Source organism: Sminthopsis crassicaudata, chromosome 1, assembly GCF_048593235.1.
Source record: "Sminthopsis crassicaudata isolate SCR6 chromosome 1, ASM4859323v1, whole genome shotgun sequence".
Lineage (NCBI taxonomy): Eukaryota > Metazoa > Chordata > Mammalia > Dasyuromorphia > Dasyuridae > Sminthopsis > Sminthopsis crassicaudata.
In genome coordinates, this window is record NC_133617.1 from 68,748,111 (window position 1) to 68,771,027 (window position 22,917).

General features: G+C 48.0%; 2 protein-coding genes across 4 annotated transcripts; one reads left to right on the forward strand and one right to left on the reverse strand.

The window, feature by feature from the left end:
* The first annotated feature begins 1,866 nt into the window (after positions 1-1,866).
* On the forward strand, positions 1,867-7,029 carry LOC141565979 (retinol dehydrogenase 8-like). 3 transcript variants are annotated; one of them, XM_074309883.1, is made up of 7 exons: positions 1,867-1,938; positions 3,094-3,262; positions 3,718-3,879; positions 5,082-5,261; positions 5,358-5,451; positions 6,021-6,204; positions 6,341-7,029. In XM_074309883.1, exons 2-7 carry the CDS (start codon positions 3,166-3,168, stop codon positions 6,581-6,583), a joined length of 960 nt encoding a protein of 319 aa, XP_074165984.1. In that variant the 5' UTR covers positions 1,867-1,938; positions 3,094-3,165; the 3' UTR covers positions 6,584-7,029. The 3 variants fall into 3 exon arrangements, with proteins under 3 accessions (XP_074165984.1, XP_074165967.1, XP_074165975.1); XM_074309866.1 differs by having other exon boundaries at positions 1,868-2,008; XM_074309874.1 differs by having other exon boundaries at positions 1,937-2,484.
* Positions 7,030-7,098: 69 nt separating this feature from the next.
* Positions 7,099-15,054, reverse strand: GPR108 (G protein-coupled receptor 108). Its single transcript, XM_074309854.1, has 18 exons — positions 14,834-15,054; positions 12,930-13,049; positions 12,635-12,685; positions 12,112-12,194; positions 11,823-11,914; positions 11,656-11,711; positions 10,922-10,990; positions 10,602-10,706; positions 10,378-10,511; positions 10,136-10,211; positions 9,803-9,876; positions 9,430-9,547; positions 9,036-9,166; positions 8,504-8,547; positions 8,349-8,398; positions 7,823-7,906; positions 7,612-7,739; positions 7,099-7,496 (listed from the first exon to the last, which is right to left on the reverse strand). Exons 1-18 carry the CDS (start codon positions 14,969-14,971, stop codon positions 7,424-7,426), a joined length of 1,626 nt encoding a protein of 541 aa, XP_074165955.1. The 5' UTR covers positions 14,972-15,054; the 3' UTR covers positions 7,099-7,423.
* Between the last annotated feature and the right edge of the window lie 7,863 nt (positions 15,055-22,917).

Here is a 22,917-nt window from a genome sequence, read left to right on the forward strand (position 1 = left end):
TACTGGACCAAAGGTTATGTACAGTTTGATAGCCCTTTGGGCATAGTTCCAAATTGCTCTCCAGATTAGTTGGATCAGTTCACAACTTCACCAACAATGTATTAATATTACCTATCTCTAGCCTGCTCTGTTCAGCTGTAGTCACCCAAAGGTTAGAGGCCAGTTCCAGTCTGGTGACACCTCAGTTTACTCATCTGTAAAATGAGCTGGAGAAGAAAATGACAAAAGATTCTAGTAGCTTTGCCAAAAAAAAGCTCAAATGGAGTCCAACACACTGAGAAAGAACTATATAACAAAGAGTAAAGAACAATGACTGCTGAGATTACCTTTTCTTTTTTTTTCTGGTTTAAATATCTTTGCATTCCCAACCAGAGAGTATTTTGGGGAAGCCCACTATTGATAGTTACTTGTAACAGAGAAAGATGAACAACAAAGGGCACTGGTATCAGGAAGACCTAAATTCAAATTTTATCTCAAACATTTAACATTTATTAGCTGTGTGACTTTGGGCATGTCATTTAACCCCATTACCTCACACACACAAAAATGCCTAAACAAATTAACAGGAAAAAAGAACAAAACCACTTAATCTTGATGAAGTCACTCTGCCCTGATTTTATTAGCTCAGTGTGGTAGCAATCACCAAAGAGTTGATCAGTTTGACAGAGGAAGAGAAGGAAAGAGAGAGAAGTAGGGAGAGGAGAAAGAGAGAAGGAAAAAGGGAGAGAGAGGAAGAAGAGACGTTGATTCTGAAGAGCAGCCCAGAAGCTATCTCTATCAGGAGTGCAATGTTCCAACATTGGAAGATTAAGTGACCCCCTCCTCCCTCCTCCCAAGCTTGTTGGATTTGGTTGTTGCTGCTGGTGGTGTTCAGGAACTGAGGCAAAAAGGGTTATATGACTTTTCCAAATTCACAAGACTAGTATGTCTGAGGTTAGATTTGAATTCAGGAAGATAAGTCTTTCTGGCTCTTGGCTCCGTTCTCCATCCACAGCTTCACCCAGCTGCCCTACAACCTAGCTGGCTCCCTTTTGCCTGATTCTGTTCTCCCACAGATGGTTTTTGTATCGATGGGAGAATATACCTTGGGTTTATGGGGCTGGGGTGGAATGGGGAAGAATCTTCCCTTACTGCTAAATAAGAGAACAAGTAAGTTCAGTGGCGGAGGGAAAAGCTTTAGACCCATGCAGAGCCTATGGTAGGCTAGCAGAGTGTATATGTAAGACTACCCTTACCCCTTGCCTCTCTCCCTTACAGAGGCTGACATGGAGGACATGACAGGCTGAGGTCTATGGCTCAGTCGGGCAAGTCTGGTTCCTTGCCGTTCTTTCTCTTGGTTCCAGCCCTAGAGCCTGGGGTCACCAGGCTAGGTACCCCACACTCCCAGGGGAGATGATTACTACTGAGTGATGGGAGCAGATTTCGACCCTGGGGCCTCAAACTGCCTGATCCTGGTCTTCTGACTCCCTCAGAAGAAAACCCAAATATTCCCTCCATCCCACAGGATTCCAGGCTCTGCCACCGACTTAGTATTTGACCCTGGGAAAGCCTCTTCTCCCCACTTGGCCCCAATTTCCCCATTGTAAAATGAGGGATCGGACTGGCCCTAGTGAAAACAAGCCAACTCACTGAGGGATCCGGCTCTGCTACCACTCATTGAGTTAAAACAAATCACTACTTCTGTCTGGGCCTCAGTTTACTCGTCTGAAAAAAAAAAAAAAAAAAAAAGAACTAGAGTTCTGAACGAGCATTCCCATCCAGTAATCTCAGGATTCCACCCTCGATTTTCTAGAATTCTGTTTCATCTCGGTCCGGAGGGCATCCTGGAGGCGGTGCCGGCTCCGGACTACAATCCCCGGCCTGCCTCGGGCCGGGAGGGGCGGGGCCGGAGCCTAGGGAGTCGGAGCCCAAGCCTGGGCAGCAGCCGAGGTGCAGCAGGTACTCGGGCCAGGGCTGCGGCCATCGCCTTCGCGGGGCAGTGGGACGAACGGACTGGGGAGGCGCCAGGGTGAGCCAGTGTTTAGACTGACCGGGCTGGCTGCCTGGCCCTTTAAATATCGCTGGATTTGGGGAGTGGGGGGGCGGGGGCGGGAACAGCACCCAGCCCCTCCCCCCCCGGGCTGGGGACCGCCCCGAATCCCCCAGATCTTGGTATCCTCGCTCCTTAGCCCCGGGGCCGGGGTCTTGGGAGGGTCTATCCCTCTGTAATCCATCCCTCCCTCCACCTATTTCCCATCCCCCCGTCCTCCGTAGTGCCCTTATTAAGCCCCTAAATCCAGAACCTAAACCTGCCCGGAATAGCCCTGCGGGAACCGGGTCCCGACCTGGCGATGTGTGGGGTGGTGGTGGGGAAGGGGAGAGGGGTGGTCCAGGAATGCACGGAATTGGGAGGACGTAACCTCCGCGCAAGCCCCAAGCCCGATAATTCCCAGTGAGCACCCCTCAGTCCAATTCCTGTCCTTTAATCCAAGGGATTTCCCCCAGGTACGGACCTCTTCTCCGCCTCCCCGACACACCTGTCTGACTTTCTTCGCTTCCCCTCCCCCCCTAGCATCTTGGGGCCCTGGTGGAGTCAGAGGGAGAGTCCCTTGACCTCAGGTGGGGGTGGGGTGGCAGGAGATAATTGCCTCTTAGTGTGGATGGGGCCCTCCTGCTAGGAGCGAGGAAGGCTAAGCTGTTGTCTTAGAAGGGGGAGGGGGAAGAATAGTGAAAAGTCTCTGCTCTGCAACTGAATTTTTGTAAATGCCTTCGCCGTCCGCTCCAGCTCCCCGCTTTGTCAGATGAAGTGCTTGCTTTTTTGTAAATCCATTAACGACTTTGTGCCTCAGTTTCGCTAGATGTAAAAGGAGTGGATTGGACTAGATGGCCTTGTAAGAGCCAACCTGCAGGGTGTCCCAGAATAGAACAGTTGTACACAGTGTATCCAGATCCTCACTATGTATCTGCATCTGTGTGATACTTTGTCACCTTTAGAACCCACATTCATATTATGATGTTGAAATTATGATGCTGATCTCTGAGCTCTTCTCCAGCATCAATATTCTGTGTTCCCATCTGAGATCCTCCATTGTCTGAGATGTTCTGTGTTTTAAGGATCCTTCCGAGGGGATGCTCTGAGTTCTAGGATTCAGCTGCTCGGCTCTGCCCGTCTTATCCAAAACACCCATGGCCTACAAGAATGTGCTGATCACTGGTTGTTCTTCAGGCATCGGCCTGGCCCTGGCTGTGCGGCTGGCCAAGGATGAGCTGAAGAGGTTCAAAGGTGAGTGGGAATATCCTGGTCTCTCGTCTCAGGACCCCTTGGTCTTTTCTCCCTGATTTTTGCACACCTAGGTCCAGGCTAGGAAGTATTGGCTGTGGGGCACTTCAGTCTTGGTCTTCTCGGACTACCTGACCACCTATACTTCCCCCATCAGAAGCAGAAAGGTGCTCAGAGCTTTGGGGCTGCCTAAGACCTAGGGAGAGAATAACACTGTGATAGCTTTAGTTTTTCCACCTGTAAAATAAGATTGATCTCTGTGACCTCTGAGTTCCCTTTCCGCTGACATTTTGTGGTGAGTGGGGAGCTTAGCTGTGGGAGGATTGGGGTACCTGCAGGAGTAGGGGAAACACGTTTGGACTTGGACATGTGGAGTTTTGTGGCTTGTGTTCTGGGATTTGGGGGCGGCTGCTGCTCTAGGCCTTGGTGGGAAATTTCTCTTCCCTCCTGTCCTAAAGTGATCGCTACCATGCGGGACATGGCAAAGAAGGGGCCTCTGGAGGAGAAAGCTGGGGAGACACTGGAGAAGACACTTCAGATCCTGCCCTTGGATGTCACCTGTGAAGACTCGGTTCGCCAATGTGTGGCCACCATACCAGACCAAAGGGTGGACGTTCTGGGTGAGTCTGGTCCAGTTCTTGTCTGGAGGGCTTCCCACAATGGGGGATCAGAAGTTAGTTTTGAGGGTCCAAAGCCAAGGAGGCCCAGCCTTGGAGGGGGGCAAGGGAGGCAATGGTTAACAGGAGGAGCCCTGCCTCTAGGTTTTGGGGAAGGGAGAACAGTTAGCATGCAAGAAAGATATGATCTGCTTATTCTCAAGGTCAAGAAAGGACCTCAGAAATCATCTTCTCCAACCTTTACTTGACCTAAAACCCTTTCTGCCATGTAGCAAACCTAGTCTTTTCTTGAAGGTCTTTCACGAGGGGCCATTTCCTAATTCCCAAGGCAGCCCATTCCTCTTGGGAATACTGGAATGATTGGGAAATAGTTCCAGAAAGCAAACATAAAACTGCCACCACTGCTCCTAGGTCTCTCCTCTGGGGCCAAACAGGTTAAACCTAGGCCGTTTTTCCCAATTCAGGCCTCCAAATACTTGAAGACAGCTCCCTAGTTCCTTGAAGACTTGAGTCCCTCCTTAAGTCTTGTTTTCTTTAGAATAACATTCCTTATTCTTTTACGGGATCCTGGAATGATGTGAGCTAGAACAGGGGTTTTCAGCCTAGGGCCTATGAACTTAAAAAAAACAAAACAAAAAACTGACATTTCAATAAAATTGATTTCCTTTGCAAACCTGTGTTTTATTTTATGCACTTAGAAGTGTTATTCTAAGAAGGGATCCTTACTCTTCACAAAACTGACTGCCCAAGGACCACAGGACACAAATAAAATTAAGATCCTTTGCCCTTGGTGCTCCCTATTTTGGCCATGCCCTTATGGATGTTTCACTGCTTCTTAATAAGAGGAATCAAATTATTTTAACTGTCTTCAAGTATTTCCAAGAATTCATGGGGAAGAGGCATCTTTTTTCTTTCTGGCTTCAGAGTGTGGATGGGTATTGGAGTGGAGGTGGGATGAGAGGGTGACATGTGAAGAGGGAAATGTCAGCTAAATATAAGAAACTTCCTAATTTTTCCAAGTGGAGCTGAGAAGGAAAAGGAGCCGTGTTGGAAGGGAGTGAGCACTCCAGTTCGTTGGGTGGTCTGGAATGGCATCCATGAGGGGCAGTTCTGCTTGGGTACAGATTTGGACAAGCCCCATGTTCCCTTCCCTTCTGGCCCTGAGTCCTCTCTTCCCTTCTCTTCTCCCCTCTCCCTGTCGGCAGTGAGCAATGCTGGGGTGGGTCTGATCGGCCCCCTGGAGTGTCACAGCATGGCGGACATGCAGCGGGTACTAGATATCAACTTTCTGGGCCTGGTGCGGCTGGTGCGGGAAGTGTTCCCCAGCATGAAGCGGCGCCGCCAGGGCCACATTGTGGTCATGAGCAGCATCCTGGGCCAGCAGGGTGAGGTCTGGGCCCTGGGACGGCAGGCTGGGGAGGGACGGAGGCCTCCGGGGGCCAGGCTTGAGCCCCCAGCTCCCATTTCCTTCCAATCTGTAGGGCTCCTTTTCAATGATGTGTACTGTGCTTCCAAGTTTGCTGTGGAGGGGTTCTGTGAAAGCCTTGCCCTGCAGGCCCTCAAGTTTGGGGTGAAGTGAGTCGGGGTGTGGGATGTATGTGGGGAAGGTGGGAAGCAAAGGGCAGCTCAGCAGAGCACCAAGACCCCCGGGCTTACAAGTGGCCTGACGACCTTCACAGGTTTGCCAAGGACTTTCCTCCCACTGACCCAATGAGGCATAAATTAGTGTCTTATTGACAGATGAGGAAACCGAGTCTGAACGAGACATGATTCCAGGGTGCAGTTACCACCCCACCTTCATGGGTCGCGCTGACTGGGCCAAGCCCAGTCCAAACCAGGGCTCATCCCACTAACCCTGCCCACTCTGGCTCTGGAGCCAGGGCCTGGCTGAATCCCTGAGCTTCATCTGGCTCCTCTAAAGAATGAGTTATTAGTAGTGCATGCTCTGTGTCTGTATAGTGACGACATAATGGAGTTTTGTAAATGCTCTGAAGTGGTCCACACTTGGGCCATGAAGCTCCAGGGTGCCTCTCATCCCATTCCTCTCCCCAATTCGTGATCTGTTCCTCTGGGGGTGGGGCTAGGAGTTGGCTAAGGGGTCCCAGGCCCCAGAGGCAGCTGGCGCCTGTTCCCCCAACTCCCAGCATCAGCCTCCTGGAGCCGGGTCCTGTGGTGACAGAGTTTGAGAAGAAATTGTACGATGAGGTAGCCTCCATGGACTTCTCCAAGGTGGACCCTGAGACTCGGGACATCTTCCAGGGCTTCTACATGGCCTACTCAAAAGACGTCTTCTCTGCCTTGGGCCAGACCCCCGAGGAAGTGGCAGAGGTAACCTCCCCCTTGCACCCCTGCGCCTGGCCAGCTCCGGATATCCCTTCCCAGATCCTGCAGTCTGCCCCTTCGGGGTGGCTGGGCATTGCCATGCCAAAGAATCAGCCCCAGATGATGCTCTGCTTTCTCCCAGCATGCAGTGCAGGTGATCGGGGCATCCAGGCCTCCATTCCGCTGCCAGACCAATAGCGTGTACACGCCGCTGACCACTTTGAAGCATGCTGACCCCTCGGGCCTGCTGCCCCTCAGTGCTTTCCATCAGCTGGTCTTCCAGCATGACCGGCTCTTCCGGGCCAGCCTCAGCCTCCTGAAGATGCTGCAGTGGAGGAAGCGGCGTGACCTGGGCCCTCTGCCCCGGCCCCCAGCCCCCCCCTGACTTCCAGCCCCTAACTGTGGCCACCCCCACCCTCCTTCTTCCAATAGCCCCAAGGACCCCAGGCTAGCATTGATGATGGTGGAGGGAGAAAGAGGTCTCCAGGTCCTAAGCCTGCTGCTCTCTTCTCTCCTCTTCCTGGGCAGCTGGATGCCCTGGGGTGTTGGAAATTCTAAGTGTGCAGGGCAGGTTGGTTAGTCCTACCCCCAGTTCCTACTGCAGATGATGGCACATTTTCTTAGTCTCTTTGTCTGTTGCCCTTCTCCACCCAAGTTCCTCCCAAAGGGCTGGAAACCTGTCTTCAGGCCTGGTCCAAAGACTCTGACACTGGGCAGCGACCAGCATGGAGGCAGGGGCTTGCCCCCTAGCCAGCACAAGCACAAGCCTAGGTGGATCTAGGTCCTGAGAGAGGGGAACCTTCCCCTTCTAATAAACATGCATGTGGGAAATTCGCTTCAATTCTGCTTTGCCTCATACAGCATGGGGAGGAGCAAAGGAAGGCAGACTCACACAGACCATTTAGCAAAAAAGACTGATTATTATACAGCAGGAATGTGTGTGTGTGTGTGTGTGTGTGTGTGTGTGTGTGTCTGTGTGTGTGTGGGGAAGGTCGGAGCGGGGGACCATCCAAAGCTGCCCTCTCCCACCCACCAGGGGCAGTGATAGGCATTGCCCTTCAAACCAAGGGGGGCTCCCGCGCTTCCCCCAAATCAAGTCCTCCCTGCTCCCTTTTGGGGGGTCTTGTCCTGGGAGGGAGAACGGGGGGGAGTGTAGAGGCCACGGAACGTGGACAGTGGACAGCTGGTGCCGGAAGGGCTCCTTCATGATAGGACACGCGAGGTTTCAGAGGGCTTCTCTGCTGGTGGCTGTTTTGTTGACCTTGGACAGGCCCTCCCGGAGTCCAGATTCTGTCATCCTAGTGAGGAAAAAGGAGGGAGGGGAGGGGGTTCAGGGCTGAGAAACGGGCCCCCCACCTGCAGCTGGCAGTCTCTGGGCCAGTGCTCCCTCCTCCACGTCTCCAGGCTGCTTACACTTGGTCCATCTGCACATCTTCCTCATCATCCTCCTGGGGCAGCTGCAGGTAGGGATTGTTGGATGCCGGGCGGAACTTGTAGCCAGTGAGGATGAAGAAAACCAGTGTGGAGACCTCCACCAGCAGCTGGGATGGAGGGAGGGGAGAATCAGTGATCAGCATCTGGGCCCAGGGCGTGCCGGCAGCAGTTGGTCTCCGGCCCCACTCACCTCATATAGCCATTGCCACTGAAAGGGCACACTGACCCGGAGCAGGACAGCCACGATCCGACTGAAGTAGATGTAGCACACCGTCTAGAGGCAGTTGACCCGGGGAGACAGATGGGTAAGGGACAAACATGGGCATGGATGGACAGGGGCAGCTCCCAGGGCACAGATGGACAGACAGGGACAGTTCCCAGGGCATGGACAGACAGAGAGGGGCAGCTCTCAGGGTATGGATGGATGGGAGCAGCTCCCAGGGCAGGGATAGACCAATAGGGGCAGCTTCTAGGAGTACATATGGACACACATGGGCAGTCCAGGGGCATGGATAATCAAACAGACAGCTCCCAGTGTGGGAGACAGACAGGCCCAGGTCTGACAGCAGCAATGGAGAGGCAGGATCAGTTCCCAAGGGGATGACAGGAAGATTTACTGGGCCAGCTCCCAGGATGAGGGCCCCAGAGAACAGATATACCCAGGATACAGTCCCCCTCCCCTGCCCCAGGCAGGCCCTGGTCTTTCTTGCCCCTACCATGACGTAGTAATGCCGGAACAACTTGAGCTTTGCCAAGTTCACTGCCACTGAGAGAGGGGAGAGATGAAGGACGTCAGGGACCAGAAGGAGATGAGGGAGCAGGGGAGGGGGGACAGGAAAGGACTCTAGAGCACAGAAGGGGCATGACTCACCCTTCCCATCAGTGCCTGATGCCTCTTGGAGATGGCGGATAGACCTGCCATTTGGGTAGGAAGGGTGAAAACACATGGTCAGTGAAATGCCCTGTACCAGAGGGCTTCCAGCCACCCTCCCAGAATCCCAGGATCAAAGGCTCTTAGAGATTTGGCTAGCTCAGGCCCTTCTTCGTGATGAATAGATGAACTAAAGCCCAAGGTCATCCCTGTACACAGCAGACGTGCCTCCAAAAGGCACAATCTCCCATCTGCCATGCTACCCATGACCTCTCCAGGAAGCCTGACACCTCTACCCCAGATCAGAGTTCCAGAGCTGGGAAGGAGACCAGACATTACACAGACCGACCCACTCATTTAACATTGGAGAAAATGGAACAGATGTGGCCCTGACAGAAAAGAGGGATTGCTCTGATGCCTCAAGGTCATGGCCTCTAAGAAAGGCTCCAGCTCCAGAGGTCTGCTGTGAGGAGACTGGGCTTGGAAAGCTGGAAGACGAAGAAGGGCCAAGGACTGAAGGCCAGGTCCTCACCATACAACAGGAAAAAGGATGGCCCCACAGCAGATGAGGTCAACCAGGAACAGAATCTCCTTCCACAGGGCATAATCACTGGTTCCCTCCTCAGTGGACTCGATGATGATGTAGGCCACATTGGCCAGAACCTGGGCAGAATTGGGTAGGAGTCACCCCTTGACCTCCCCTCACATTCTGGCACCTCAATCCCCAGGGTAGATCTGAGGGCAAAGGTGTTTTACAAATGGAAAAACTGTGGAAAAGGCTTGCTCAAGCCCTAGCGCTATTAAGGACACAGACAGGATTTGAGAGCTCTAAGCCCAAGTGTTCCTCCACCTAGGGAAGAAAGAATCCCTGCATTTTTGGGGCAAGGCCCCATCTAGGAGATCCAGGGCCAGAATGGAGCAAGTACCTGCAAGGGGATGACAACCCCAAAAAGCTTCTTCTCCTTGTCGGAAAGGACATATTTGACAAAGGCCCAGCCAGAGCCAATGAGAGCAATGGTGATGAAAAGGAGGGCTCCCTTTAGCCTGTGATTGGAGAGAGGAGGAGGAAAGGGGAAGGTGAGAATAACTGGAATATGAGTGCTTCTGGGTACTGGCCCAGAGAATGGCAAATAGCCTCTCTTCTCCTCCCATCTTTTTCTTCTGCCCTCTCCTTTTTTTTCTCTTCCCTTCCCTCCCCTTTCCTGGGTTTCTAGGCTGAACAATATGGAATGGGGGAAGAGGACAGATAGCCCCCACCTTCCATCCTGGGACCAGGGAAGGGTTTGGACCCTCACTTACAGGTGGGTGATGTAATCGGTGACGGCAAGACCCTCGATGGGACGGCCTTGGCTGTTGATGAAGTAGTAGTTGATCTAGAGAAAGAGGCCCAATCATGGGCGGATTGGGTTGGGGATGGGGAGGAGGCCAGGCACCTGTGGCCCTGGGGTGACAGTTCTGTAGAGGGTCAAGGTTTTTCTAGCTGAGACTCTCAAAATGAACAATGCTTGCTTTCACCTAAAACAGTCAGGAGCTCAGATTCCCAAGGGTCTCTATGAAAGCCTGGGGCCTCCCTTCCCAGGCCTAAATGTCCCCCTTGCCCTTTTCCCCATTTTGACCCAGCTGGGAGCTCACACTGTGAAAGAGGAGAGATGCGCTCTTGGTGAAGGCCAGAGCCGCCATCAGCCAGTGGATTTTGAAGACATTGTATCTGGGAAGAGGAGGACATGCTTAGAAGAAGGGGAGGCTAGGGGAATGCCTTGGGATTTGGGAGGGATAGAAGTCTGGGTCTGGGGGAGCCTCAGGGACTAGGGGCTTCCAGAGCTGTGGAAGGGAGGGGGTAAGGGTTCCCAGTTTGGGGTAAGCAGGATTGTTACTTGTGTTTGCAGAGAACAGAAACCCATACGGCTCCAGCCCCCAGAAAACAGGCTGACATAATCAGGTAGAGCTTGAAGAGGGGGATTTCAGTAGCAGACAGAAAGCCTTCAGGGTTCTTCTCTCGGATCATTATCTGGATGAAGAAAACAGGATGAGGGGTGGGCCAGGTCAGTGCGAGGGCTGCGCTTCTGACTCTGCACTTTCTTAGGGAAAGGAACCTCACCGTGATGTCAAAAGGCCTCTCGTGACCAGGGATGGCATTGTAGCAGTTGTGAAAGTTGAGGTTGTAAAGTCCTTCCTCAGCTGGGGAGCCAATCACCACGTGGAACTGGTTGGGGAGAGAGCACCTCTCAGGCTTCCTCCCTCTGAGGGCCTGGAGGAGCCCAAGCTTCCCTCTCCCTTTCCAGAAACAAGGGGCTGATTTTCTAGGCAAGCAGGAGGCTGCTGTGCCAGGGAGGGGAGCGGATAGGTTCGGGTGGATGGGGATGAAGATCAGACGTTGTGGCAGAGAAGATAGGGCCCTGAAACCAGGAGGCAACTTACACTGAAGTTGTAGGAATCGTTGTTGTAGCCCAAGCTCAGGACCAGCCCTGTCTCCTTATGGCTGGGGTCCTAAGGGAAAAAGAACCCAGCATCAGGGCCCACCACCTGTTCATCTTGGCAGTGGGCCCTGCATTGGGAATATTTATTGCCTAAAACAGCTCTTCCTGCCTTACACTCAGGGTTCTGAACTATGCCCCATCCAGGCTGGTCTTGTCATCCCCCTACCCAATCCTGTCTATAATAGGAATGACTTCACTCTTTGTACTTATATCCCCACTGCCTGGCACACAGGAGATGTTTAATAATGCTTGCTGAATGGCTGAACAAAGCCCAACGAAATGCTTTCCCTTCAGGAAGTCTTCCCAATCCCATCCCACCTCCCTCTGAACTCCCTCAGGACAGGGAGGCCTGTATTGTAATGAGAAAGCTCTGGATTTGGAGAGAAAGTTCTAGTCTTGGTTCCATGGGATCCCTCTTGCCCTTTCTGAGTTTCAGTTTTCCCCTCTGTAAAAATGGGGATGCTAAACCTTGTGCTCTCATATTCTCACATGGCTGTTGGGAGGAACAAAGCTTGTAAACTCTAAACTGTGCCAGGTGGCACTGACCTTGTGGAAGAAGCCTCTCCTCCAACTAGTGTGGATATTGCCCATGTCCAATACTTTGCCTGCTCCCCTGGTGTGGTCCCGGGGCACCAGTAAGTGCTGGCAGCATGATGCTCCCAGAATCCTCCTTACCTGACTCTTCAAAGACAATGGTGAAGATTTCCCATCCTGGTTGGCTGCACTGGTCCCTGCAAAGCAAGCACAGGCCTGTCGACCAAGGATGGCAAGGGTCAGAAGGTAGGGTGGGGATGTGGACAGGCAGATGGTGATAGAAAGACAGGGTTCCTACTGGAACGTACCATTGCCTGGACTGGACAGAGATACGCCTTCTTGGAGAAGTCCCGGAGAAATCTGGAGTTTCTTTTGCTCCCCAAATTGGTATACCTGAACCCTATAATCAGGAGAAGGAAGTTAAGAATCCTGGGTTCTAGCTCTCCTCTTGACACTGGATTATCTTGATCTAGCACTTCCTGTGTTCTGGGCCTAGATAATTTCCAAGGCCTTTTCTGGCTACTCTCCCCCTTCTACTCTTATACCCCACCCCGGCAATATCTAATCTCTGAACCTCCCAAATATGATCAAACTCACTGTTTTCCCTTGAGGTCGATGAGGAAAGTGGCCATCAAGTTGCTCCCATTGTGCTTAAGAGCACAGGTATGAGGTTCTGGGGCCTGGAAGGAGGAGAGAGGCAGAAATGGGTAGGAAGCCCAGGGTTATGCCCAGACTCTGTCAGAGGTGCCTCCTCCAGCCCTAGTGTTTTATTCCTCATACAGGAGCAGGGATGTACAGTGTACATGTACACGAACATGCGCGCGCATACACACACACACACACACACACACACACACACACACACACACACTTCCCCCTTCTACTTCCCTCCACTAGCAGGAGAGGGCCCTTGGAAGGAAGAAGAAGACAAACAGTAGGCAGGCGGGCAAAGACAAATACTTGGAAGGGAAAAATATTGGCAAAGGGCCCCTTTCCCCGGTAATAATATTCAATTCATTTCTAGGTGATAGGAAAAAAACATCGGCAGGTTCTTTGTTAAATGTATAGAAGGCCAATGCTCCCCTATCTTGGGAGACCCATCCTCAAACAAGGGACTCACAGAATAGGATCGAATGCTGCCAGTTCGAGCTCGGGATAGGCTGAAGCCCACCTAAGGGAAAAAGAAAAGAATTATTTGGGGACCCCAGAGAGGGGTCCTCCCTTTTTTCTCCCCTCCCTTCCCTCCAAGAGACTCCTAGATTTATATCCCTTCCTCCTTTTTCCTTCAAATTCAGCCTCATCCAGGCTTTCATTTGATGGAGGCAGGGTATCTTCCACCCCATCTAGGCCTCTGTTTTTCACTTCCCTGAGTTTCAGATGAGGCTGTCCCAAACCCCAAATGTCTCTGTCCTCACCAACTGGGGTTGTTCTTCCTTGCTTTCCAAACGGAGACGAAGGAGGCTGAGTTCCACTTCCAAAGAGCCATTGGTAAAGAAGCCGAAGCTGTTCAGCTGGATGTCGGCCCGCCTTTCCCCCTAAGAGAGAGTCCAACTGTCTAGTCACCAGAGCCAAATGCGCCCCAAAGGCTCAACAGACAATCCCTGATACAAATCTTCTTCTCATATGATGGACCTAATCTCATCGCTACTTCCTGACCAGGGGTGGGCAACATCCAACCCATGGCCTGTATTAAGGTCTGTGAAATCATTTGCTAAATGATGAGCTGAAAGCTAGTTACAACAACCTACCACTAATGGAGTTCTATAAGCTGATAATTTTGTATGGCCTGAAAATGCTGTTGTAAATATCCAAACGGTGCTTGGCAGAAAAAAGGTTCTCAATTTCTGCCCTAAACAATACCTAGACCCAGAATGGAATGGGTAATTTTCTCAGGATCAGAGAGGAAAAAAGGAGCACACCTTGGGATGAGGATGACCAGAGCAGACATCAGACTCCCTTTACTCAATTTACCCTTCCCTCCCCTTGTTCTTTCCCTCCTTCAACTCAGAACCAAGACAAATAATGCAGATGCTCTCGCCTATCAACATATCCATGCAGGAATATCCAGCCAGGATCTCCACACATCAGAAAGAAGGCAGACTAGCTCAGGAGTTCTTAAACCTGAGTCATGGACTCCCTTGGCTGGACTCCTTCTAGAGATCATGATTTTAAATGCATAAAAAAAAAAAAAAAAAAAAAACATAGGACTACAAAATAAACCAATTTACTGAAATGGTTATCAAAATATTAAGGAAAACAAAAATCACAGGTCCCAGGTTAAGAACCTCTGGTGAACCAAGCCCAAGATCTTTTTCTCATTTCACTTATGTCCCACTCTTTCAAGAAAAGTATGAGCTAATAGTAGCAATTGGAATTCCTAGGGCTTTAGGAGATTAGATCTTCCTGCGGCTTGCAAGCATGGGATATGAGACCCGGCCTGGGGAAGATGCATTTTTTTTTCTTTAGGAGATGAGATCTTCCTGCGGCTTGCAAGCATGGGATATGAGACCCGGCCTGGGGAAGATGCATTTTTTTTTCTTTAGGAGATGAGATCTTCCTGCGGCTTGCAAGCATGGGATATGAGACCCGGCCTGGGGAAGATGCATTTTTTTCTGTGTTGCCTGGCTATTCTCTGAGATAAATTACAGGATGGCAGCTAATCGAACCGATTCCGGGAGGGAATTTACACTCCGGGTGGTTCAGGATGAAGATGAAATCTCTATTCCCGATCACTCCCCCATTCCAAGGAAAGATCACAAGGCTGCTTTCTTTTCCAACACATCCCTGCATGTCACCGCGCCCATTTTACAGATGAGACCCCCCCCCCCCCCGAAAAGGAAACCGGTTGCCTCAAAGTGCCACGACTAGAAAGCCCTAGATCACAGACTGCTTCACTCGGAAAGCTGTCTGGTCAGACCGCATTAGGCTCTTTGGCATTCTCGGAAGACAAAAGTAATTCATGTTTTGGATGCAAGGAGTGGGGGGAGAGGTGAGACAGTACACGCACGAGGGAGGAGGAGTCAGGAGGAGGAAACAACCCCGCCCGGGGAAAACCAGGAAATTGGCGGGGGAAACAAGGATCAGGGACGACGAGGAGGAGGAAGGCGGACAGTCCCATCTGGGCGGGAAAGGGGTCGACCGCTGGGGGTTCTGGCCAGACGAATCCATTAGGATAGGCGGTGGGGGGATGTGTATGTGTGGAAGCGCAGGACCGCTCCATAGGGAGAAAAGGAGGGAGGGTGGACGAGTCCACAAGAGCCGGGGGGGGGCCCAGGAAAACCTTCCCCCCCACCACTCCCTGCATCGCCCGCAACCTCACCGTCAGCACCAGCTGGTGGATCCTACCCGAGCAGCCGTCCAGCAGCAGCAGCCCCAGCAGCAGAGGCAGAGGCAGCGGCGATAGCACCCGCTTTGCTCGGGTCCCACCGCCGAGCCCCCTCCTCCGGTCTTCGGCCATCGCTGGAGCCGCCACCGCCTCCGACAACGCCCCCGGCACTCTAGAGTCCGCCCCTCACATAGCCAATCGCAGCGTACGAAGGCAGACCCTACCTACCGGGGTGTTGAAAGAGCCAATTCGCAACCAGGCTCTCGACCACTTGGCACCTGACGGACAGCAAGTTAAACAAATCGGAGAGCCGAACACTCTCGTCCGACCCCTTAGTCATACCCAATAAGAGATGAGAATCCATCGGGTGTGCCTGACAGATGAGCAGATGAACCAATTGCAATGTGTCCGGTTCAGGAAGGTATGGAAGAAATCCTCCAGCACCCTAACTGACAGAGCCAGGACTACAATTCCCAGAATGCAGCATCTCAAATGACAGTACCCGAGAAAGGACAGGGAGGTAGTGGGACTACATTTCCCATAATACACAGGAAGGCAAACCAGTAAATTGGAATGTTTATTTCTTTCTTAGGCTCGGCGACTTAGGTCCAGAGCCGGGCACACCCAACCCTGTGGGCCTGATCTAGCGCGGCCCTTTCCCTACCCTAGTCCCACCTAGTCCCCGGGCCTAAATTGTTGGATTGGTAAGTAAGCACTTAGGGATCATCTTCTAAAGGTCACTAGGGTCTCCAAGGTCACATCATTAATAATAGAATTTATAGAGCGCTTTAAGTTTGCAAAGTTCCCTACCAATGTTATCTCCGCCGATCCCGAGGATTCTGGGAAGTTGGTGCTATTATTATTCCCGTGTTACAGACGAGGAAGCAGACACTGAAGTAAAGCGACTTGTTCAGGGTCACAAAGCTAGTAAGGGTTTAAGACAGGATTAAAGTGCTTAGCAGTGCCTGGCACACAGTAGGTACTTAATCCACATTTTCGGAATGTAACTGATTCCAGATCCTGAACAACCTTCACTGTGTTACCTAGTTGCTTATTAATTGAGCAGAAACAAGATTTGATTCCAGAACTAGATAGTTAATAACTAGGTCAAAGAGAATTTGAACCCTGGTCATCCCATTTCAAGGCTTGCACTAAGGAAGACTCCTCTCCTGAGTTCAAATCCAGCCTCAGAGACTTCCTAGCTGTGTGACTTTGGGCAAGTCACTTAACTCTGTGTGCCTCAGTTTCCTCATCTGTAAAATGAGCTGAAGAAGGAAATGACAAACCACTCCAGTATCTTTGCCAAGAAAACCCCAAATGGGATCAGGAAGAGTTGGACACCATTCAACAACAACAAAAACATCTAATTTCAAACCAGACACAGTTCGATATTCTCTCAATAAATTCCCGTCTTCTCATTCCCTGCCACCCTCTAGAACAGTTGAGTGTCTAAAAGGGATTTCCTGATTTCACTTTGTTTGAAGACTTCTCTTTAAGAGGAAGCTGCTGGCTCCCAAGTCCTAGTCTTGCTTTCCAGGCTTTAGGATTTTTCTAGGATTTGGTCATTATGTTGTAGCAAATTTGTAAAGAATGTTGCTGCTGTTGCTGAATCACTGAAGGATCTCCCTAGTGGATAGATAATGGAAGAGGAGAAGCAGCAGCTGCTGCAAGATCAGTCTGCCTTGGACTTTATGGATCCATTTGGGGACTGTTGGGTGGTAAAGATGAAAAGGATTTTAAAGACTTTGTCAATGGCCTTACCTGTATACAAGTGCTACCCTTAGTGGCTTTAGTGCCAAGAGTGGGAGAGGACTTCCTGACACTGAGATTTCCCCCATACATAAACTGAGTTATTAGTTTGAAGAAGAGAGATTCCATGTATATAAAGCTAAATTTCAAGTACAATTGAACAGCAATCCTTTGATATATTTTGTGTTATAATTTGTCTTAAATTTTTTTGGTTACGTTTAAAGTTCTGAACTGTCTCCTCTACCCTAAACAGATCACCATTTGATATACACAGAACTTCTAGTTCAAGTTCGTTTTCTGGAGCTGAATAGCATTTTCCTTCATAGGCTTTTTGTTGTTGAGTTGAGTATTTATACTACTCAGAAAAACACTCATTCATAGATTTTCTTCGAATGCTCCTGCTGTTACTGTTTATAACATTCTTTTGGTTCTGTTCATTTCCACTCTTCATTATTTCATGCAAGTCTTTCTGTGTTTTTCTAATCAACCAGCCCATTATTTCTTACTGTCCAGTAGTATTCCACATATCAGAATTTTCTTAAATTCTTTATTTAACAAACATCACATGTTGTCCTATTTGGACATTTTCATTTATATAGTAAAACCAAAAAGAGGATTGCACCTGAAATTGTGAATAATTATAATGTATAATACAGCTTTCTTGTAAATATATATCATACTTTCACATATATACATATATGATTTATCATTTATCACATATCTTATACATATGTTTCATATTATCATTATTATGATGTTTAGATGCAATTTTCTAAGCTGTCCTTGTCTGTGATTCTTTCTGGCTTTCTTTCTGTTTTGTGCCTCTCTGACTTATATTTTACCTAGGTGGATGTTGCCTGCCAGAGATAGGTAGCAGTGCTAATTGACAAGATTTTGGAAGGACATGAATATAGATGTTCTGTTGCAGAGGTCAAAATATACCGAGATTGTGGCACATTCAGGAAGGAAGCAAAAACTATTTGGGATGCCCAGGGAGTTGGCTACTGTTAAATAGGAATACAGATGAGAAGTTGGGATTTCTCTCCAACAGTTTGACAGCAGTGTGTGTTAATTTTGCTCTATTGGGGGGAAGTTTTCACATTGGTATTGCTATAGCTAGCCTTTCTAGCTTTATGTTAGTAATGGTGATTGGCAAACAGAGTGGTGTGAGCATTTATACCTCAGAAATTTGATCAGTGCCACAAATTAGGCCTTGATTTACCGTTTTGTATTGTTCAGACTTGAGAAAATGTGAATGATACAGATTAAATTAAAAACTGTGTCATGGATACATTTACCTCTTTGGAGAGCCTATTGTTAAACATTTACCAGTATTCCCTGTCCTGCCCAGCTTCCCTTTCCCCATGTTATTAGAAAGGCTTTTAACCTTTCTCTTGTTAAACAGTATCACAAGTCCATGAGATGTGTTGCAAGTGGATACATTACAAGAGAAAAGCACATGCATATGGGAACTCCTTATACCAAGGAGGCTAGAAATACAGGGAAAATCTTGGTATTTTCAGCTACAGGGATGGGAGAAATCTTAGGGATTGGTAAAGAACTAATCCCCTCCCAAAGGGGAGGAGAAAGGCAAAGGCAAAAGCAGCATTTTTTTCCCTTGGGAACTGCTGGGAACTGGAGGATAAACCCTTATCTACAAGGGTCCCAGATGCACAAAACAGTTTTTATAGTCTGGGGCAGACCAACTGGTGCTTGTCTTGACTCCCAAGGATACATAGGGAGTCCAGCTGGGGGTGCAAACAACAGATTATGTCAGCTGAGGGCAGGAAGATTTTATCCTTGACACTCTTAGGGCCTCCTGCATACTCCATGTCCAATGTATCTGGAAAATATGGCAGCTCAATTCACCCCTATTAGTCCAAGATAACCCCTGGGTACACAGAGAGCGTACTTGGTAAAATGTTATCATGGATACTATCCAGGAAGGATCTCCAAAGGTTAGGAGAAAAAAAAAAAAACAACAACAAAAAAACATACTTCATAAAGATAAAGGTCAACAGACAGAAAGCTTACATCTGGGGGTAGTACAAGATATTTCTAATTACAAAGTGAGGTCAGAACCATTAACCAAGCACAGTACAAGCCAAAGAAGAATATTTAAATTTGGGGACTAATCCAAAGGGAAAGGTCATACAGCATCAAGATCACCAAGAGAACTTATTATATAAATACAGAAAATAAAAGCCACAGGGGTACAATAATGGACATCAGTATTAACACACAATAAGTCTCCTTGGAACTTTGTAATGTTCATTGGAGTAAACATTTCATAGGGATCTCCAAAGGCCCACACAGATATCCAGATGGTCTTGGGGCGATCTCAGGGCAAAATACTATACCCTCAGAGGCAGTACTTTGGTGGATTTCCTTTCTGGTTCTCTGTAACTGTATATGTTAATAAATGTCAATACTTGTATCAATTGTTATTGCATGTCTCCAGTTCTCTCTTTTTAAAATTGTTTTGATGCTTACTTATATTTGCTTATATGTTAATGTTATGCTCATATGGTTGCTATGCAGAAGACAAACTTTTTACTCTGCATTTTAAGCCAAACTCTCTTAGACACTATTAAAATCTGTTAAGTATTTCTGTTTGGAAAGATGTTCACACAGGCAGAATTCATTCTACTAATCAGAATTCCTACTCTTCCTCAAGAATCTTCTAACATATTTGAGAAACAGAACACAAGATTATCTGGCAAAATCAAACCTGAGATAAATAGTTTAAGTTTAGGGTTTATGATTTGCCAAATAGAACAATAGAAATGTTAATGCCTGAAGTACTCTTGGGAAAATATCTTCCTGAAACTAACTCCTCCTCTGGACTGGAAGTCAGGAAGGTTTGTCTTCCTGAGTTCAAATCTAGATTCAGATACTTACCAGCCATGTGACTCTGGGCAAGTCACTTTTAACCTTGTTTACCTCAGTTTCCTCATCTGTAAAATGAACTGGAGAAGGAAAGGGCAAACCACTTCAGTATCTTTGCCAAGAAGACTACAGATGAGATCACGAACAGTAGATTTAAACAAGAGAACAATTATTTCCCTTTTCATTCAAAAATGAGCAAAGATAGATCTTTCTTAATTGGATTAAATAAAGATATGTCCATTCTATGGTTTGTTTCTCAAAAACAAGACTAACTCTTTCTGGGCTCCCTTTCATGGCTTTAGCCATTAAATCTCCCCTCAGGGTTATAGGAGCATCTCTGAGGGGTTGAAAGCAAATTGCAGACAAAGAGACTTCTCCTAACCCCATGGTTAGCAGACCAGAACCAGTTTCAAAATGTCTAAGCGTGCTCCAGAATCCCTCCCAGGCACTTCCATTGCATATAATGGGGAGTCCCTTGGAAGTAGGCTTCCTAGCCTCTTCCATGTAGGAAACTTCATTAGCTGAGCATACTGATGTACTTTGTCCAGGCTCAAAAGCATTGGGCTTATTTAGCCACTCCTATATTATACTCTAATGAGTCTACTTTTAGGGAATTGGAACCTCCCTAAAATGAAATCTTGAACTTAAGGAATGCTAAATAGATCTTTGATTCAAATAATCAAGCTCTTTAACCAGGATACTGCCATTATTTTACTTTGTTCTTACAACACAAATTGGCCCTTAGACATCTTTATCAGCCGCTGTCCTACCATATGCTTCTACCCTTTTTCCCAGCCTTCCCACTTTCCAATTATAGATCCATAATCAAGTCAGCTCTGTAATTTCACCTGGAAACCTTATGTCGGTCTATTTCCCTATGTTTCCACTAACCATATGGTTACATACCTGTAACTTTCCAACCAAAGCAACCCTCTCTCACTATTACTTTTCTGCCTGTGTGTGCCCCAGATCTGGGCAGCTAGGTGGTGGAGTGGATAGAGCATTGGGCTTGGAATGGGGAATCATCTTCATATTTCAAATCTGGCCTCAGATACTTACTAGCTGTGTGATCCTGGGCAAATCACCTAACCCTGTTTGCCTTAGCTCCCTCATCTGTGAAATGAGCTGAAGAAGAAAATGGCAAACCACTCCAGTATCTTTGCTAAGAAAAACCCCAAAATAGGGTTACAAAGAATCAGACAAAACTGAAATGACCAAACAAAACAGATGTTCTAGGTCTATAGGCAAAATGCCCTATTGCTGTTTTTCTTGATGTTTTCATTCAATGAATGCCTTTTCCCTTCAACTAACTGTCCTCTAGCTTCTAGCTTCTTAAACTGTGGTTTGCTGTCCTATCTGGGGTCTCAACTGAATGTGGGGAATCACAAATTAATGATTTCTTATCAGTAATTGTTTGATTTATATACCTATATATCCAGGGTCATTTAAAAATTTCTTGGACAAAAAGGGGGCACAAGTGGGAAAAGTTTAAGAAGTCCTGAGTCTAACTTGTAAAAGTAACACATCAGTGAGGACTTGCGAACTTTATTTCTGACTAGGATTGGCCCTCTGATTATCTTAAAGCTTTTCTGAATGGACCCATTAGCAAGTTGGGTGGTATCCCAGGTATTCTAATAATAAACTACAAACTCACATTTATATGTTACTGAAAAGTTTACAGAACATTAGACAAGCATTATTTCAGTTGACTGGAGGGCACTCTAGAGGGCTGATCATTTAGGATAAGCCCCTCATCCCAGAGAGGAGCAAAATAAAGCAAAGGCATGTGAAATACTGAACACATAGCCACCTTGGGCCCTTTAGAACCCTTACCATCCATTTTAGTCCCTCAGTCCTTATGTATGTATGTATGTATGTATGTATGTATGTATGTATTTATTAGTACCTCAGGATCTCAGAGGAGAGAGAGAGATGTGATATAAAGTCTGGCTTTGGAGTCAGAGGAAGTCCAAATCCTATATCTGAAGCATGTTGCTTGTGTGATGTTAAGCAAGTCACTTAATTTTCCTTAGACCTCAGTTTCCATGTATGTAAATTGTGGTTATTGGACTAGATGACTTCTCAAGTCTCTTCTGGTCCTGGGACTCTAATTCTTACCTTTCCCCCATTTTTGCATCCTTTTTGATCTCTCTGGAACCTTAGATATGACTGATCACCTCCTCTTCCCCGTCTTAGTCCTTGTCTTCCACCTCCTCCTCCTCCTCCTTCTTCTCCTCTGTATTTTCTCCACTCTTGACTTTCATAATGCAGTTTTTTTTCCTGATTCTCTTTCTTCTCATTCTCCCTTGCTGGACCATTATTCATGCCTTTAGCTCTAACTCTAGATGCTCCCTCCAATCTCTGTCCTAGCCTTCTCCTCTCAGTGTCTGCTCTCCATCTAATTAACCCCCCTAGAGTCAAAGGCCATTTCTTTCTCCTAGTTTACTCTGTCCCTTTGGTTCTTTCAGGCCTCAACAGACCCCTCAGGGTTCTTAATTCTTTTGTTTTTCTTCACTCCCCTCAACTCACTGTCCTCCTAGTGCCCCTTCCCCAAATTTCATGCCTCCTCAGTCCATTCTGTATATAGCTCTGAGCTCCCTATGCCAGTCCTCTTAACCGTGTCAGCTCATGCTCCATCCTCCAGTCCTGCCATCACCTCATCCTTCTAAGTCTCTTCAGTTCAATCACAAACATTAGGTATCTGCTCTGTGTAGCACCCTATATTATGTGCTAGGTTTATGAAGATAATATGGAAAAAGTCACTGCCTTTTAGAATATTACATCTTATTGGGAAGACACAAGGTGGATACAAAGAAATAAATACAGTTTATAAAACATGTAGTGGGTAGGAACATCCACCATAGATAAGGAGTTTTAAATACCTTGCTCAATTTGACAGTTGCTGACCTTTCCTCATCGTTGCTCCCCAAATCCCAAGCTTCTGTTCTTGTGGCACTTTTTTTCCAGATGAAAGGAAAAACACTTGCAAAGACAAGATTTACATAGAAAATGATACAGAGTAAATTCAGGAGGCAGAGAGTGCTCAGTAACCAAGTGACTAGTTCAGGGTGAATCTGAACTACAGCTATGGCTTATGATGTGTTTACCTTTCAGAAGTTGAACCAAGGATAGAATTAGCTCACAGCAAAATTAAATAGCAGAGTTAAGAAAAGCAGAAACATGTCTGGTCCATAAACTTGAGGAACACTCTGCCACAAATCCACCCACAGGATCAGCAAGAGTATGAACACAGAGCATTCTCAAGTGTGGCGACAAACTGGGATGAGTTGCAACTGCAGGGTACCCTGCCCATCACATGTCTTCTTGCCATCTCCTTGTGTTAATCTTTTCAACTGCTGGGAGATTAGGTGCAAAGGGTCCAAGGCTTCTAATGTCTCCAGCTTTGATCTGCATTGACATCCAGGCCTAGGTACTTTCAG

Coding starts and splice junctions, on each gene's coding strand:
- GPR108 (XM_074309854.1), bottom strand. CDS start 14,971: ATGGCCGAAGACCGGAGGAGGGGGCTCGGCGGTGGGACCCGAGCAAAG. Junction 11,712..11,822: donor TCTGTCCAGTCCAGGCAATG/GTACGTTCCAGT, acceptor CTTGCTTTGCAG/GGACCAGTGCAGCCAACCAG. Junction 10,991..11,655: donor CATTGTCTTTGAAGAGTCAG/GTAAGGAGGATT, acceptor TTTTTCCCTTAG/GACCCCAGCCATAAGGAGAC.
- LOC141565979 (XM_074309883.1), top strand. CDS start 3,166: ATGGCCTACAAGAATGTGCTGATCACTGGTTGTTCTTCAGGCATCGGC. Junction 5,262..5,357: donor CAGCATCCTGGGCCAGCAGG/GTGAGGTCTGGG, acceptor TCCAATCTGTAG/GGCTCCTTTTCAATGATGTG. Junction 5,452..6,020: donor GCCCTCAAGTTTGGGGTGAA/GTGAGTCGGGGT, acceptor CCCAACTCCCAG/CATCAGCCTCCTGGAGCCGG.